The following is a 17,135-nucleotide window of genomic DNA, read 5'->3' on the forward strand; positions in this document are numbered from 1 at the left end:
ACCTCTAATTTGTGTTAACTATTTGGGACATGTTCATAATTTTATTATTTTAGGGGTCCAAAATAATAATAATCAAGGCTATAAAGCTAAGTGAGAGTTGGAAAAGAAAAACATATTGGAGTGATTTGGGACATTTTCCATACTTAAGGGGTTCAAAATAATAATAATAATGAAGGCTCCAAAAGCTAAGCAAAAGTTGGAAAAAAATAAACAAACAAACATATTGACATACAGCTTTAGAAAGAGACTAAAGACAGAGCTTTAATGGTCATCAAAGAGAAATTAAAAGCATAGCATCTGAAGGGTCCGAGTCCTTTTTTTTTTTTAAGAAAAATGAATGGTCCAAGTCCAATACTTAAGAAGGAAGTACACCCAAATAAAAACAAAGGTTCATAAAAAAATTAAAAGTAAAAATTAAGAAAGTCTAGTCTATGAGTCAGAAAGTCACGCTTCTGTGCTGGTCATTTTTCTCCAGAAGGTCTTTCTCACTTTCCTTTCAAATTCTTTACACTCCTGTTCATGGTTCTTCTTCATACTTTGCTTCAAAATTTCCAAAAGGTGATTCCTTTGCTTGAATTTTGAAATCCCTTTTGTCTCTTCATTTCAAAGTTTGTATCTTTTTCTTCAATGGCGTTTAGTTTTTGGGGTTTTACTGTGATCATCAAGAATCCATTTTCCCCCTTTAAGTAGCTGTTTTGTCTGCAAAAATCAGAATGCATGCGATTTTTACGCTCAGATAAGAAAGCAAAAAGAACCCATTTTTAATAAGGTTAAAGGGTGTACCTGAGCTTAATCTCTTGGGGTGTGTCAGTATGATCAGGATAATCAAGAAGAAGTCGATAGTGTTTGTGCGTTTTCGGTCTTGTATTTTGTCAGTTTCGACTTGCATGTTGAATGTTGATTTTTGTTGACAATAATTTGATCCATCTGCTTAATCTTCCTCTTTTGGCTTCCAAAATCAGTGTCTTGATTGATCAAAATGGCCTCAAAGTCTGAAGGGTCACAAAGCAGTAGCACGACCCCAATTGCCAAAAGGCGTCTATCCTTCAGCTCCATCACTACTGGTAATCTCTCTCTCTCTCTCTCTCTCTCTGCTTAGGCCCAAGGTATATCCTGATGTAGCTCATGTTAATTTTTGGTGCATTTTTTCCTTTTCTTTTGTGTTTTCCTTGCTGGTTTAATATATTGCATGCCATCATCCCCATAATGGGGTGGTGCAATGGTAGTAACGAGAGTCGAACCCTTGCTTATTGCCTATAAAAGTGTGTCTTAACCTCTGGGCTGGCCCTTGCTCTAACATTTGTTTGTTTGTTGTGTATGGGATTTTGTATAATTAATTTTTTAAAAATAGTCTATGATGCTTCAACATGTAAATCAATTCTATTAAAAAGGTTTGTTTAGATGAGGAGATCAAGATTCTTATTCTTCTTCTTTATTTTTTTTTTTTTTTTTTTTTGAGAAAAGAGAGGGGGGGGGGGGGGGTGGGGGAAGGTTTGTAAACTGTTGTGTAACTTGATAGTGTAGATTGTATTTTACGCAAATGCTGTGTGTGTGGGCTCTCAAAATTGGATTAGTCTAAATGTGAATTAGAGTTGAGTCCAAATTGTGTTAACAAAATGCAAACACAAGGCAGAGAATGCAGCCTCATTAGTCATCCCTATGCATTTCTATTCCGGGATTCTAGCAATTGGACTGCAGTATAATGTCAGGTTCCGTTGTTTGTCAGTTGGATTTCTGAATTCTGATATGTTCGTTCTCTATTTTGTAATTATAGTTGGGCAGTTATGGGTACTGACTTTTACTTCTGCAAAGAAACTGTTCTGGCTTTTGTGAAATTTAATTATTTGAATGTAATGCTGAGCATTGGATTGTGATCATAGACAGTGGAGGCAATTTTTCATGAAGCCTTTTGGAAAGCATAACCAATCTATCACACAAAAATATAGCCTCTCTTCAAAGTATTCCATATTTATGGAAACAATAAGATTGCCGCTGTTGAATATCTAGTGTGAAGTAATTTTGACGGTTATTGACGAAATGAAGATAAAAAGGTGGTTAAAAGAGAAGGTAAAACTAGAAGGAGAAACAGAAAAACTGGTTCCCCATTGTCATTTGCCAAACCATTAATCCCTGAAATCCCAATTCAAGTGTTAAGCCTTTTTGAGGTAACCTTAGAAGGATTCTCAACATACAAAGTAATAGGTAACAAGACTTCTGAACATTTTGGAACAGATGATGTCAGTCCTTTTGTTCCAGTGAGAGAGGAGAATTCAACCCGGAACCTTGGATTGTTTTTCAGTTAGGGGTTTCTCGTGCAGTTAGGGGTTTCCTTTTGTATAATGCTCTGTGAAGTGTGATATGAAACAAATATTCTTTTGTACTCAAAAGTAAGAAAGGAAGGGCGTGCAGACTGCAAATGGTCTGGTGATGGCATTTAGGCAGGGTGAAATGAAGTTTAATTGCATACGTCAGTATTTGTTCATAGTACTAAAGAATGCTTGTATCGCTCAACCAGATGCAACAATTGGAAATCTAGCACACATGCACATTTGAATTTGATAAAATGACCTCAATAGGGTTTTGGTTACAGAAGATGTAGTAAAACATTAATGGAAGGATCAGCCATTGGAGATATGTTGATCACTTAGTTGCTTGCAGCATCCCATGCATAAGGTCATCATCAAAGGAGTTAAATTACAGTTGTATTGAGCTGAGTGGTTTGCATACTTTTCTTTTCTATGTTCTGATTTTTCACTTAACCCTGTAATTTTTCACTTAAGCATTCTAACTTCTAAGTCCTGTTGTGTGTGTTCCTTGCCTATATCATCCATAAATGTGTGTTCCTGTCATTTAACTTTATGTCGGTAATATTTTATACTCTTAAAAGGTTCTGATATTTATATGTATGTCAAAACTGCAGCCAACCCTGTTAAGATTTTCTGGAGCAACTTCAAACATCTTATATAAGCTTGTTAAGTTGCTGAGCACAATAACCCACAATGTCTGTACTCTAAATTCTTGCATCTGCTGTTTCCGTTGAACTTGTACTATGATAGCTTTCTCTTTGGATATCACAATGAACTAAACAATTAAAAAGTTGCTCTCCTGATGAAACGTTTCACCATGTTAGCTCGATTTGCCAAGAATTTAAAGCTAAAACGTACTTATTGTTGTGACATGTTTGGAGAAGTTTCACCATGTTGAATTTTGCATTTTATTCTTTTGCATGAAGCATAATATTTTGAATTTTTTGTTACATTTGAAACAGGTTTGACTTCCAAGGAGCAGAAAAGGGCTAAAGTTGGTGAAGTAGGAGAGTGCAGTTTCAGAAATTCTTCTGCTTGTTGGTGTCATGACTTCAAATGGAAGGACCAGAAGGTCTGTCCCAAAGTAATAGGTCATGAAGATCCATTTTCTGCTGACAATTTGCTAGAAGATTTGGATATCAACAGATACGGAAATGTGAAGAAGGATATTGAGCATCTAATTGCTAGAAGGAATCAGTTAATTTCACATGGATTTGCAGCAAAGCCTCTGGTTCCATGTAAAAATCTGAGCGCACAAAAGATTCCTAAAAAAGTAGATTTTGGATCAGACAGATATGGAAGCGTAACAAGGGAAATTGAGGAGCTATTAGCTCAGAGTCAATTATTTGGGTGTCTGTCTTCAACAAATTCTACAATGTCATGTATGCGTTTGAAAAAGTATTTAACCAAAGAAGATTTGGAGTCAAACCCTCCTTCTATGCCAAATATTATTGATTTGGAGGATGACGATGAACCTCCAGGTAATGGTACAGTTATCAAGTGTGAACCAGCTGAAGAGATAGACACATCAGCTAAGTGCCTTGTTGTCATTGACTCAGTTGAGGAAGACCCTGAGAATGACAACAATTTTTGTCATTCACGCAGCTCTGCAACAAAGCCTGTTGTTCAATGTTGGAATCTTGGTGTAAAAAAGAGGCCCAGTGAAGAAGATTTTCAGTCAAACAAATATGGAAGTGTAACAAAGGAAATTGAGGAGCTCTTGGCTCAAGAGAATCAAGTATTTGGGGTTCTAGGTTCAACAAATTCTGCAATGTTGCGTAAGCATTTGGGTACGGAAATGTATCCATGCAAAGAAGGTTGGGACTTAAAGCCTCCTTCTGTGCCTGATATCATTGATTTGGAATCTCCCGATAATGGTACAATTGTTGAGTCTGAACCATTTGAACAGATTGTCAGAGAAGCTAAGCCTCTTGCTGTTATTGACTTAGATGATGAAGCCTTTGAGAATGACGAGAATTCTTGCCCTAATGAGGTTGCTGATTTGGCAAAGACTGCTGATAATCTTCTGCAAAATAATGTTGAGGTACATTGAAACTTTTTTCCAGAATTTCACCAAAGCGGGTTTCAATTACTTATCTGGGGTATGTACCAGAAAGATATGGCTCTGAAGTTGAGTGGCATTGATTTTTGTATGTACACTTTTTGCAGTTTCGTACCATAGGCACCAGAGGAGCATTTACAAGCAGAATAGCTTAGCTAATATCTACTACACTATCTTTTCTCTTTCTTAACAAGCATTACAATTTTCTTTACATTCAAACTGTATAACTCTGGATCCATCAATTAATTGGCCAGCATGAAGACTGGAATAGGTGATGGTAGAATATTGTACAGCTTGTTACTTGTGAAAATGAATTTTTTTCTTTGTTCACCTTAATTTGATATTCTTTGTACTGAAAACGATGATTGAAGACATGAAAAGAAAATGAATAATTTATATGACTTGTATTTTGGTACTTTTGAAAGTTGAAACAATTCAATTTTGGATGCAATTAGTCTTTGGTTCTTTTGATAGTTGAAACAATTCAATTTTAGCTGCATTTAGTCTATCCATAACATTCATGTCTCTTGTGCATTTCTTGCTTAGCGGAGTAATTATTCCGCAATAATACTCTTCAAGTGGCTTAGAAGGCCTGCTAGAAAATTTGCATGAGAGAATTTGAATTATCTGAACTGCAAGTTCACTTTCCCCGGGTGATTTAGGTCTATAAACTCAATTTTAGGCTTGAATCATGACAATTTATCAAGTGATAGTTATAAGTTTGAATACCTTCACTGTTTTCTCTTCATGTCCTTTCAGTGATTTAGTGCCTTGTCTTCTTGCATTGCATTTCCAGCTGATTTCTCATTGAGAGTACATTCACTTGGCCACTGGTGTCCCCTTTTTTTGTTGTCAAACACTTAAAATAGTGTCATTGCCATTTCTAGGGTCTAGATTGCACATTGGACCAAAAAACAACAAGAGTTTGTCTTACTCTTGAAAATGAACCTAAGAAAGATAAAGGAGTAATTGGTTCTCATCAATTGCTCCCCGTTCGTGATCAACTGATAGTTAAGTTTCTGCACAACTTAAATTGCCTCTACATGTTCTTTCAATGATAAAGTACCTTATATATATATATATTTTTTTACCCTGCTGATTTATTTGTTTGTTTTTCTCGTAATAGGAGCACATTTGTCTGCAATTTTGTCCTAGAAAAAGACAGTATTATTTTCTTATTGTAGGATCTAGATGCTGCTGATGACCATAAGTTTGAAAGTGCAAAATCTTGCCATGGTAGCAATCTTGAAAGTGTAAGTGGTTGATATTAAGCCTTGCATATGGATGATCCCATGAAAGTTTAAGTTTATAAATACCTTCAGTGTTTCTCTAAATGTCCTTTCAATGATTTAAGGCATTCTATTCTTGCATGTTCCAGCTAATTTATGTGCCTGATTTTATTGTAATAATACTCATTGGTCTGCTAGTGCCCCTTTCTTGCTCTCAAACTCTCAATGGTGTCATTTCTATTTTTAGGGTCTAAAATGCACAGAATTCCAAAGATTGATAGGAGAAAGTTTTTGCCACACTGGTAAAACTGAATCCCAGAAAGATAAAGGTGTAATTGGTTGTGTCTTCAGTCCTTTCATGTGGATGTTAAGTGATAGTCCCATTTCTTGCTCCCAAACACTAAAAGGTGTCATTTTCATTTCTAGGATCTAGATTGCACTGAAGACCAAAATATTAAGAAGCGAAAATTTTCACCATGCTGTTGAAACTGAACCTAGAAAGACTAACGTGTAACGGGTTTTCTTCAATCCTTCTTTATTGATGATCAAGACATAGTTGAATTTCTGACTAGTGTCATGGTTTTCTTTTGTGTTTCTTTTAATGATTAAGTACCTTGTTTCTTGTGTTGAGTTTCCAGCTAATTTATTTGTCTGATGTTGTTGTAATCACACTACTTCTTGCCTCAGACACCAAAAGGATGCCATATTTGTATTTATGATCTAGATTGTGCTCAAGACCCAAGGTTCAGAACAGGAAAAGAATTGCCATGCTGGCAAAACTGATCTCAAGAAAGCTAAAGTTGTAATTGATTTTCAATAATCCTTCAATATTGATGATCAAGCAATAGTTGAGTTTGTGAATAATTTCAGATTTCTCTCTACATGTTCTTTTATTGATCGAATACTTGTGTTCTTACATTGGGTTTCCATCTAATTTGTGAGTCTGAATTTGTTGTAATTAAAGTCGTGTTCCCTCCTGTCCCCTTTATTGCCCTCAAACACTAAATGGTCTAATTTTCACATTGCAGAATCTAAAGTGTGCTAAAGAAGGGAAGTTGGGAAAAGGAAATTCCTATCTTGGTGATAAACCTGTGCTTAAGAAGCATAATGGTTTAAATCCCAGAGCAGAGGCTAAGGCTGAAATGGTGGAGGACAAGAGGCAGACAAAGGCAAATGCTCCTGTTTCACCTAAAATTTCTGAAGTTGAGAAAGACAAAGGTGTGTATGTTGGTGTGGAGGGTGATGCAGAACATGAGGAAGGCAGTCCCCAACATGATTCTGAGTATGGTGGTCTGGGGAGTATATGGAACGAGCTATCATTTGCATTAGAATGTTCCAAGGTGCTTTAATTTGACTTTGAATTAACTATAGCAACTGAAACTGCTGATAAGATTTATACATCTCAAACTTCTTGCCATGGTTTGATTGTAGTCTCAAACATTGCATTTTGATGCATCTTACTTGACTCAGCATTGCCTGTGGTCATTCAATCCGACAACTTTTGAGAGAAAAGGGCAGAAGATCAGCCGCATGTAATGTTACATAAGGTCTATTAAAATATATTTGCATGTTTTGATAAGAAAAGTATCTTCACTAGTCACATATCTTTCTAACATAGTACCTTGAAAGAATGACATGGAGAGCACTAAAGTTTCGAAAAATCTTTGATTTTTCACAATGATGAAATGAGTTTGAGATGTCTTTCTGCACTTGGAGAGCTAATTGATGTCTTGACCAAGAACTGGAGTTTTGCTACACAATTAAGGGATACTTGTACAGCCTTCCTATGTTTAAGGCAAATTAATATACTGTAGCCCTTTATTACAAAGTTATTCCTGGCTTTGTCTGTTTTGTGCTTGAATTCCCATCAAAGTTTCCTCACCATCAACTTATTGTTTGATGTCAATAGGATACTGCTGTAGATTCTTCATCTGATAAGCACACCATTGTGGGTGCAGAAGATTGTGATCATTCATTCATCTTGAAAGATGATATAGGTTCTGTCTGCCGCGTTTGTGGATTGATCGAGAGAGGGATTGAAACCATAATTGAGTATCAATATGCAAAGGTTTGGTTTTTCTTGGCTCTGTCTTGTACTTCGTTGGTGTTCTTGTCCTTTATTTGCTTAGTTGGGAGTAACTACATACCTGTTCTTGTGATTTGATTATTGTCTGAGAAGTAGCTTCATCCAGTGAAAACATGAAGCTTCCATCATGTACACAATTGCATAATGGGAATTCATGTTTAAAGGTACTTCCACATATGCTATACTAGTACTTCACTCGTTCCTACCTTATGTGCATATACCTTTAAGTGCCTCAAAATGAATCTTACACAAATATGCACAGATAAGGTTGACCTTGAAGCAATGACCAGGATTTACCCGTCACATTTTGTGTACAGAAACTTCCTCTTTGTTCATGTGCATGCAATTCTATGGTTACTTACATTTGATAGTTCATATATCTATTTCATGAGTTTGTTTTTCTATTTTATGTATGCATATGCAGACATGTAATATTGGTGATATGTCTCTTGCTTTTTGTATGTGCAACTGTCTTCTGTAGCTGCATTTCCTCAATACCAATTGTTAGAATGTTCATGTATTTTGACTGCAAAATGCCCTGAGTTTTGTGTTTACATAGCTTGTTTATTGCTTTTGCAGATGAGCAATATCCAACATATTCCATTACCTTCTTCTAGGTTGTTATCCACAAAAATGATCACACACTTAGTTCTGTCTCCATCTGTTTACATATTTATTGGTACAAACCAAATTGTACATGTTTCTTGCAAATAAGCTTGGCATGCTGCAGTTCTTGACTTGAAGAAGCTTCCAAGAGGACCTGCACACATCGAGTAAATTACCTTTGACCATGTAGGATGAGATATGGAGCTTCTGGTCTTTTATTTCTTTTGTTTCCCTCTTTTCAAATTTTGCTTTTATCTCTTTATCCAATGCAAATTTTGCTCACAGTTTGCACATGAGTAAACTTTTAAGTACAATGCTCCCTATGTAAATTGATTTTTTGTGTTGCTCTGTATTCATTTGCTAATTTAGATTTTTCCTTTGGTGAAGTAAATGGATGTCTATGTCTATGGTTCTGGATATTCAATTTCTCTTACTCTTTTCTATTGTTAGGCCAAAAAGAGTGAAAGAACTTATAGATATGAACGTTCCCTCCGAAATGGCCTTGAGCAAACTAAAATCCTTCCTGAAAGTGTTAGATGGGTTGAACATGAAGACTCTTTGACAGAAGTTGCTGTCCATCCACGGCATCGGAAGGTAATGAAACCGCATCAAGTTGAGGGGTTCAATTTTCTGGCAAGCAACTTGGTGACAGATCATCCTGGTGGTTGTATAATGGCACATGCCCCAGGATCGGGGAAAACTTTTATGATCATTAGTTTCCTTCAGAGTTTCATGGCTAAATATCCTTCTGCAAGACCATTGATTGTACTGCCAAAGGGAATCATATCAACATGGAAGAAAGAATTCCAGAGATGGCAAGTGGAAGACATACCGCTATATGATCTCTACTCATCCAAATCAGAAAGTAGGAGTCAGCAGCTAGTAATTTTGAAGAGATGGGCAAACGAAAGAAGCATTTTGTTTCTGGGATATGCACAGTTTGCTTTGATTGTATGTGACATGGATATGAATGAAACAACTCTTGCATGTCGGGATATATTGTTAACTTGCCCTTCTATTCTTATCTTGGATGAAGGTCACACTCCCAGAAACCAAAACACTGATATTTTGAAGTCTCTTGAACAGGTACAGACATCTCGCAAGGTTGTACTTTCTGGCACCCTTTATCAGAACCATGTCAGGGAAGTCTTCAATGTTTTGAATCTTGTTCATCCAAAGTTTCTGAAAATGGGGACTCCTAAAGTCATTAAAAGGCGCATCTTGAGTAAGGTGCAAATATCAAGCGGGAGGAGTTCTATTACAAAGTTTTCTGATGATGACTTCTATAACCTGGTGGAGTGCACGCTCCTTGAAGATGAGAAATTCAATAGGAAAGTGAATATCGTTCAAGATCTGCGGGAGATGACAAGCAAAGTTCTTCACTACTACAAGGGAGATTTCTTGGATGAACTACCTGGACTAGTTGACTTCACTGTCTTTCTTGAACTCAGCCGTGCGCAAAAGAAAGAAGTTGCAGAGCTGAAGGAACTGAAAAGTAGGTTCAAAATAAACTCTGAAGGAAGTGCTATCTATGTGCACCCACAGTTGAAGAAACTTTTGATGTATTCTGGAGTTAAAGATAGGGTTGATGTGGAGAAGATTGATCTAATGTTGGAGAAACTGAAAGAGACTGAAGGAATAAAGGCCAAATTCTACCTAAATCTTCTCCAGCTATGTGAATCCACTGGCGAGAAGTTGCTAGTTTTCAGTCAATATCTTCTCCCTCTAAAGTTCTTGGAGAGACTGACTGTGAAAGTTAAAAACTATAGTCTTGGAAAAGAAATGTTTGTGATCACTGGTGACTCAGATTCTGAAATTCGAGATTCTTGCATGGAGCAATTCAATAATTCTTCAGATGCTAGAGTCTTTTTCGGATCAATTAGAGCTTGTGGTGAAGGAATATCACTTGTAGGAGCATCACGCATTATTATACTGGATATACATCTAAACCCCTCAGTCACTCGCCAGGCAATTGGACGTGCATTTCGACCTGGGCAACAGAGGAAAGTGTACACCTACAGATTGGTTGCCTCTGGTTCTCCAGAAGAGGATGACCATTTAACTTGCTTCAGAAAGGAGTCTATTTCAAAGATGTGGTTTGAATGGAATGGATGTCAGGGTCAAGAAGATTTTCAGATGGAAAATGTTGATGTTAATGATTGTGGTGATTTGTTTCTAGAGTCATCACAGTTAAACCAAGATGTAGTCTCTCTTTACAGAAGGTTAGTCAGTTCTTTTAGCCCTTTCCAAGATCTGCCATATTGGTGATTTAATAATGTTTTGTTTCCCCCTCTTTATTTTCAGGTAAACAGCCAGCACAGTTGGAGGCTTGTAGATAACAGCTTATTTTTGGATGGACTTTTGTCTCATTTTGTTGACAATTATAGGCAGGTGGGGCACATGATTAGGTTTTATAATTTTGATATTGCTGACAGTTTGTAAAAATGACTGGGAGGATATAAATGTAAACCTCAGATGCTCAACAGAGATTATGTAAATTGCTGGCTGACTTTCAGAGAATGAAGTCCATATTTTGAATTTTTGTTACTGAATTTGTCACACTTAAAAGGGACTGTAAATTCACCCATTGGGTATGGTACAAATAGGATGGTAAATAAATGTTCTTGCAAGTCGTGAACTTATAGATTGCTCTGTCGGAAATTTCTTTTACTTGCTAACAATTAGGGAGAAAAGAGGTACAATTTCCAATCTGATTTTATCATCCTAACTAGCTGGCAGATCATTCAGGTGAAAATTGCTACTCATTTTGACCGGCTTGATGTCAACACTCAAAAATATCATAGGCTTTAAATAAACTAGTGTATGTGCATTGTATTTGTACGTAAATAAAATAGGTATTACTTTTTTGTGATACTCAAACAATCATCCTCTTGAGAATAGTAAATACAAAAAAAAAAAAAAAATTGCTGGAAGTGTTTTATGACCATCCGCCTTTTTGTTCCATAAAACATATGAAATACTTTTATAGTAGTTTTACAAGCCTGATTGATTGTGTGTAATGGTGGAAGTCTCATAAATGCAACAGACAAGTTTATTAGAAGGAAAATTAAGGAAAAGCTCCCCATTTCCATACATCCCATCTTAAAGTCAAGCATATTCATATCTTTATTGAGTGTTTTATTCTTTAATTAAAGTATCTGGTAGTTCAATTAAAAAATTAAGCAGTACTTCTTTGGGAATAAATCAGCCAGGGTTTGGTGACCGCATTGAGTCTTGTTTTTTTTTTTTTTTCGCAACGATAGATGTCCTATAACCTACTCTAGCCTAATCTAAGAGAAGGGGTAAGGGGAATGGTCAACTAAGACCAGCCACATATTGTGGCAAATTTTTGTGGGAGGCGGGGGTTGAACCCCTACCTCCAGCATCACCATTAAGGTGATGGCCACTGGCCAGTGGCCATTGAGTCTTGACTAATTCAGAATCGAACTTTGTCATACTCATCTAATACTAAATGTTTGAGGCAGTAGTAATTCTCAGGCATGTCTAGTAACACCGAAGCCTATAGTACTGATTAAAACTTTCAACAAGCTCATTTTGTCCAAAGTTATTCTGTCCATCAACTCTTGGTCTTGGAGTCTATTTTGGAATAGCTTACCCCACGAGGTTAGTTTTAAGGGTTCAATTGATAGAGTAGTACGATTGTTGGGCAGCAATTTTTTTTTTTTTTTTCATTTTCTTCTTAATTTTAGGAAAACTAAAGAAATGCTTGAATGGAGGGAAAATTGTATGGAAAAATGAGATAAATGAAAATGAATTTTTTCTGTTTTGAAGAAAAAAATTTGAGGGAGAATGGGAAGTTAGTGACAATTATTAAAATTTTTGCATCTGACCACCCATTTTCCTTCAAAATCGCTGCCAACTTTGAAGGATATAAAATACGAGAAGGTGAAGACAAGTGCAAGAAAAATTTTCAACCTTTTGCTAACCAGACATACATGAACGAAAAAGTAATTCACTTTCCCACACCTTTTCTTGCAAACAAGAGTACCTTTTTTGTCCAAAGCCAGAATGATTTTTACGGTATTTTACAAACCTAAGTCCACAGAAAACTACAAAAGTCGGCAACTCTTGTGGTTCCTGAGAAGACTTATAAACTACCCCAAAACCCCTCCAACCCTCGATGTGGGATAACAACCTAAGCAGGCAAGCTGCGACTAAGATCTAAAGAGACCTCACTCAACCCGGTTCAGGCTGTTGTCTTTTTTGTCAAAAGCCATAATGACTTTTACGGCATTTTTGCAAACAACAGTACCTGCCTTTTGGAATCCTTTAACTTATGGATTTTCTTTTCTTTTTTTTTTTTTTTTGGAATGGCTTGGCTAGAATTGCCATGAGTGTGTTACTTTGTTACTCATGTTTGTCATGATACATTCTTCGGTGTAATACCCCTCATGCGCGGAAATTTAACACAGTAAAAAAATCGTCATGAGAACACATTTTAAGTCCGATTGACCAAAATGATTCATCCCAATTCATTTTGAAAAACCATTTGATTTCTGATTCATTGCTCATACTGATTCAACTTCATAAACTTGGTAACAGCTTGCAATTGCTGATCAAACAAACATGTCATGGCATAACATACTTCTTTTTCCTTTGTCACACAGATTGCAAATCCTTCTTATCAAATCCTGCTTCGAATTATATATATATGCACTCTTCCTTCATTAAAAAAAAAAAAAACCAAAAACAAAAAAAGGGCTGACCGAGAAAGGGGTACGTAAAGCTGTCACTATAATGAAACACTCAGTCAACGATGAGGTTGGTTTCCATGGCAGCAACCTGGAATGAAACAGCATATGAACAAGTCACCCCAAAACCAAGTACAACTACAGCTCACAGTTTTGCCCGTACGGCATTTATTGCGTCCCCCTTCTCACGGTCAAATCCTTCCTATTGCCTTGTAAAACAAAAAATTGCTATCAATTTTTTCTTGGAAGAATTAAGAGCTATGGTCAAGTAAACGGATAAGCCAAATAAGAGGAACTTCTGCTGCTTTTTCTAAACAGATTCCAGGCACTCTGCATAATTGATAATTCTCTTTTGGAGTTTTGACTTTTAAGTTATATCTCTCGAGCAATTCACCAATTTGAATAAGCAACTCACACCCATTCGGACGAAATACGGAAAGATGAAAAGGGATTTCGAGTTGGTTTTTGTTCTTCTATGATCTATCATTTTCATGACTTCTGACGATTTTGTATATAACGTAGTAAATTCTATTGTTCAAAACGTCTCTATATTTGGCTCCTTCTGCTGCTCTTCTTCTAGGAGACTTGTTAACGAAACAGAACATGCATGCTCCTTGCTTTTGTGTTCGTGTATGAAAGTCAGAAGTTTGACCAGTCTAGCTTATTGACCACTACAGTTTATCAAGAGAAAACTCTGAGCAAACCTGACAAGAATAGACAAAAGAAGGTGCTCAATAAAGTCATGGAAGGAAAAAGTATGAAAAGAATTTATCGATAGCATTGAATCTGAGGTCTGAATTTAAATCATGATTAACTATAAGGGGAATTGGAGCCTATATGAACTAACTTTGTAAGGATTGAAAAATATATTTATCATGTGAGCTAAATATTATATGAAATAAATCAGTTTAGTCCGAATGGTCATATCTGTACTGTATTTGGTACGGGCAAATAATTCAGCATTGCAGGATTTTCGAGGTCTACGAGTCCGAGCTCCAAACCCCCATCTACCTCTGAAGTCTATGCTAACAAAGTCCACGCTTAATTTACTGTCCCAAATCCCAATTGCACTGACAAGCTACTAATTTAGTACTAATTGTTATTCTAACAAGAGAAATGGTAGTTTCTTATTCCACACCCGACGTTTCTTTCTTGGTTCCTATTTTCCTTCTTCCGTCATTTCGTCCTCTAGTTTCTTATTCCCAATTTTCTTCCTTCGTCATTTAGTCCGTTTTCCTTTCTCCGTCATTTAGTCCTCTGGTTTCTTATTCCCAATTTTCCTTCCCAATTTAGTCCTCTAATTTCTGGTTTCCTATTTTCCCCTCAAGACCCCAACAAAGCCACAATCGAGAGACCATCTACAACTCTGCCACTGATTTGCAATTCTTTCCACCAATTTTAGAAGACCATCTGACCATCAAAATCAAGTTCTAACTTCTAAACAATTACTTCTTATTATTATTATTTTAAATTTGTTGGCAAATATATTTCTAGAGCATGAGACTATTACTGTTTTAAATAAATTTGAAAACTGATTAGTTAATGTAACAACTAATAAATGGGTTATTTGATAAATATTTTAACTTGTGAAATTGTGCTTTTATGGATTATGGATATATAATTTATTTTTATTTTCCTTGATTAGTTTCTTATATTGGAGTTAATGTAATGATGAATAAAGGGCCATTTGACATATATTTTAACTTTTAAATTATTCTTGTATGGATTCTTTTGAGTTTTTATCTAATTGACTTGATTAGGTTCATATGTTGTGATTATTGATTTGATATATTAAATTAGTAATGAATAAATAACTTTAAATTGTGAAATAGTTTTTGGATAGATTTTATTGTACATTTAATATTTTAATTGGATCAGTATCTTATATATTGATTTTAATTTCTTTAGCTATGGAGAGATATTTCAAGAGGAAATCAATGGAAAAAGAGTCATCTAATAAAGAAGAAGCCAAGGATAATGAAAGTGCAAAAAATGACAATAAAAGAAATTGCTTGGGGATTAACTTCGATGAATTAGCTGCTGATCCAGCCCAAAGAAAAAAAAATTGGGGATTATCATCCAAAGTTTCCAAGCAACAATTACAAGCTACTAGGGAAGATGGATGGGGTTTTTTGCTTGATGAAGTTTGTTCGTTTTGTGAAAAACATGAGATCATCATTCCGAAAATGGATGAAATATTCATTAATAGTGGGAGATCTCGAAGAAAAGTTCAGCAAATTACAAACCTTCACCACTATCGAGTTGAGCTATTTTGTGCTGTGATAGATTTACAACTCCAAGAACTCAACAATCGGTTCAATGAAGTCAATATGGAGTTGCTTCTTTGTATGGCATGCTTGAACCCAAGTGATTCCTTTGCAGCATTTGACAAGAAAAAGTTGATTCGTTTTGCAGAACATTATCCTTGTGAATTTTCTAAGTTGGATATTCTTGCACTTGACATTGAATTGGATACTTATATTAATGACTTGAAATCAGCTAAGGAATTTCTCGATTTAAGGAAAATCTCTGATCTAGCTCAAAGGTTGGTAGAGACTAAGAGAGATATTGTGTATCCATTGGTTTATATGCTCTTAAAGTTAGCTTTGATTTTGCCTGTTGCTACAGCTACAGTAGAAAGGGTTTTTTCAGCTATGAATATAGTGAAGAATTGGTTACGAAATAGAATGGGAGACAGTTGGATGAATGATTGTTTAGTTACTTATATTGAGAAAAATATATTTCGTGAAGTTCAAAATGAGAAAGTTGTAAACCGTTATCAAAATATGAAAACTCGTCGTGAGCAATTGTAAATAGTTTAGTTTGCTTTTGAAATAAAATTATTATTACATTAATAATTTTGAGTTTATTTTTTTACGTTTTTCATGGATTATACGTATCATTTGTACTTGTTGGTAAATTTATTTATTTTTTTGCTGAAAAACTAGAAAAAGAGTAAATAAAAAAAAATTAGTATTATTTTTGCCTCCACTAAGATTTCTTTCTGGCTCCGCTCCTGATATGGACACTGACAGGTCCTGAAGAACACCAGTTGGAATTAGATTGGCCAACAAGGCACAAGATTTCTGTAGGTATAGCAAGAGGTTTGGCTTATCTCCATGAAGAATCAAGATTGAAGATTGTCCACAGAGATATCAAGGCCACCAACGTGCTACTTGATAAGTATCTAAACCCCAAAATATCTGACTTTGGTCTGGCCAAGCTCGATGAAGAAGAAAACACCCACATAAGTACCCGTATTGCTGGAACCTTGTGAGTGCATGTACATTGTTTCCTTGTGGAAGTCTGTAGTACAATCCTCTTTCAAATTTTGGGTCTGTGCCAACATATGTCCATTTATTGGTAAATGGTGCATTTTAGCCATGAACCATCTTTCATTCTTGAATAGTTTATCAAGTACGTATTGTGACTTATCAATACATACATTTTCTGAATCCATATTTATGACTTTTCAGTGGATATATGGCGCCTGAATATGCAATGAGGGGCTACTTAACTGACAAAGCAGATGTTTATAGCTTCGGAGTTGTCCTTTTGGAGATTGTCAGTGGAAGGAGTAACACCAGTATTAAACCAAAGCAGGATTGCTTCTATCTTCTTGACTGGGTAGGTTAATCATCTTGTTCTCTTGCGTTTAATCTTCTGGGTTTTATTGTTGCTTTAATTTTGAATACTGACTTATGTTAGGCATGAAAATAACCAAATCTCATTCAGTGCTAGTAGCTTAGGCATCCTTACAAGATTATGTATTGTCTGTCATTACTTGGTATTAGACGGTTTTTTCCCCTTGCAGCCTTGCACACTAGGGGTGGCAATTTTCGACACGACCTGAAAACATGACACGAACCTAACACGAAATTAATGGGTTTGGGTTGAGGTTTCGGGAATTCGGGTCAGAATCGGGTTGGCCCCGATGAATCCGAAAAGAAAACAGGTCGATTTCGGGTCAACCCGTGATGACCTGATATAACCCGATATGACCCGTTTACGAATTAAAAATAATTTAATAAACATAAAAATAATTTTATCTAACTAAACTAAGTTATTCTTTTTTTCAAAGGCATTAATTATTTAATCCTAAATGAATTTATTTAATTTGTGTGAAGTTGAAAT

General features: G+C 35.8%; 1 protein-coding gene across 5 annotated transcripts; it reads left to right on the plus strand.

Moving 5' to 3' along the window:
* Positions 1 to 399: 399 nt before the first annotated feature.
* On the plus strand, positions 400 to 10,933 carry LOC113698962 (protein CHROMATIN REMODELING 35). 5 transcript variants are annotated; one of them, XM_027218962.2, is made up of 9 exons: positions 400 to 558; positions 963 to 1,064; positions 3,269 to 4,350; positions 5,553 to 5,621; positions 6,626 to 6,937; positions 7,507 to 7,665; positions 8,740 to 9,240; positions 9,376 to 10,511; positions 10,594 to 10,933. In XM_027218962.2, exons 2-9 carry the CDS (start codon positions 980 to 982, stop codon positions 10,595 to 10,597), a joined length of 3,348 nt encoding a protein of 1,115 aa, XP_027074763.2. In that variant the 5' UTR covers positions 400 to 558; positions 963 to 979; the 3' UTR covers positions 10,598 to 10,933. The 5 variants fall into 5 exon arrangements, with proteins under 5 accessions (XP_027074763.2, XP_071908779.1, XP_071908763.1 ...); XM_072052678.1 differs by having other exon boundaries at positions 8,740 to 8,883; XM_072052662.1 differs by having other exon boundaries at positions 8,740 to 10,511.
* Positions 10,934 to 17,135: the final 6,202 nt, after the last annotated feature.

The sequence above is a fragment of the Coffea arabica genome, chromosome 1e (genome assembly GCF_036785885.1).
Source record: "Coffea arabica cultivar ET-39 chromosome 1e, Coffea Arabica ET-39 HiFi, whole genome shotgun sequence".
NCBI classification, from domain to species: domain Eukaryota; kingdom Viridiplantae; phylum Streptophyta; class Magnoliopsida; order Gentianales; family Rubiaceae; genus Coffea; species Coffea arabica.